Source organism: Otolemur garnettii, unplaced genomic scaffold (assembly GCF_000181295.1).
Source record: "Otolemur garnettii isolate 467f Iridium unplaced genomic scaffold, OtoGar3 scaffold00009, whole genome shotgun sequence".
NCBI classification, from domain to species: domain Eukaryota; kingdom Metazoa; phylum Chordata; class Mammalia; order Primates; family Galagidae; genus Otolemur; species Otolemur garnettii.
This window is the reverse complement of record NW_003852404.1, coordinates 5,086,462-5,087,976: the sequence shown is the minus strand read 5'-3', so window position 1 is coordinate 5,087,976 and position 1,515 is coordinate 5,086,462. Positions and strand designations below refer to the sequence as shown.

The window sequence follows — 1,515 nt, the reverse complement described above, 5'->3', positions numbered from 1 at the left end:
GCTAGCTCCAGTGTATATGATGTGGCTGGCACCTTAGCTGCTTGAGCTACAGGTGCAAAGCCCAGAGTTTTCTTTCACTTTAGCTGAGTGTAATTTTGTAACTCAGAGAAGGAAAAAAATGTAACATAGTTCTCTCTGTGGTTCACTGTCTTATTATCCACTGTATATTCTCTGTGCTTTCTTAGAAAGCTATAAATAACATGGTCATTGTGACTTCACACGGTACCCTCCAGTGATCTGTGCTATTCCATGTGTGTACTTGACATGTCGGATAGTGAGGTTGGGGAGCTACATTTTAATTTTTATTTAATTTTAATTTTTTTTGAGACAGAGTCTCATCTGTTGCCCAGGCTAAAGTGCCATGACATCAGTGTAGCTCAGAGTAACCTCAAACTCCTGGGTTCAAGTGATCCTCTTTCTTCAGCCTCTTGAGTAGCTGGGGCTAGTCTTGAACTCTTGAGCTCAAGGGATCTTCCTGCATTGGCTTTCCAGGGGATTACAGGCCTGAGCAGCTCCCCCTCTCCACATTTAATTAATTTAAATGTAAATAGCCACAATGTGGTTGGTGGCTACAGTGTTGGACAGCTCAGGTTTAGAGCCTATTTCCTTTCTGGGTTTGGGTGCAAATGAAAGATTTCTCCTAAAAAAAATCTATGTTAAAAATCAGTTATTAGGGGGCTGTGCCTGTGTCTCAAAAGGGTAGGGCGCCAGCCCCATATGCCAGAGGTGGTGGGTTCAAACCTAGCCCTGGCCAAAAAAAAAAAAAAAAACAATTATTAGGCTTGGCGCCTATAGCTCAGGGGCTGGGCACCACCCACATACACTGAGACTAGTGGGCTCCAGCCCAGCCCAGACCTGCTGAACAACAATGATAACTATAACAAAATAATAGCCAAGTGTTGTGGTGGGCACCACAGCAGGAGGCTGAGGCAGGAGAATTGCTTAAGCCCAGGAGTTAGAGGTTGCTGTGAACTGTGATGCCATGGCACTTTACCAAGGGTGACAGAGTGAGACTCTGTCTAAAAAAGAAAAAAAGGTTATTAGTAATAAAGTACTCTCTTGGTGGAGAGCTAATCATAAGGCTCCTTAACAAGTTATTTTAAAATTTATCTTCTTAATTTTTCCTTCGTTTTCCACCATATTGACTTGATATTAGAACTTTGTCTCCAGGAAACTTGCTTCCCAGATGACAGTGATCTAGGGACCCAGGTTGTCATGGAGTCATAGCACAGTGGTCACATTGTATAACTCTCTGTAGGTCCTAAATTTTAATGAAATGTCTTTCTTTGGAAGATACAGAGGAGAATCTTGAGCCCGGTGGTCGAGTGCTGAAGCAATGTGGCCCTTTATGGGAGGAGGGTGGCAGTGGTGCCAGAATCTTTGGAAATCAGGGCTTAAATGAAGGCAAGGCTGAAAACAGCAAGGTACGGGCCAGCCCTAGCGAAGAAGACAAAGCAAATAAGAACCAGCTCCCAAAGGTATGAAGGATGGGGTCGGAGTGCACATGGTGGGCGG

At 44.1% G+C, this 1,515-nt stretch overlaps 1 protein-coding gene across 1 annotated transcript in view; it reads left to right on the top strand.

Moving 5' to 3' along the window:
• OTUD3 (OTU deubiquitinase 3) overlaps positions 1-1,515 on the top strand; it is a 36,336-nt gene that overhangs the window by 32,745 nt on the left and 2,076 nt on the right. The window contains exon 6 of the mRNA XM_012801469.2: positions 1,294-1,478. Coding sequence (XP_012656923.1) covers positions 1,294-1,478 — 185 coding nt within the window. The remainder of the gene's footprint in view (positions 1-1,293; positions 1,479-1,515) is intronic.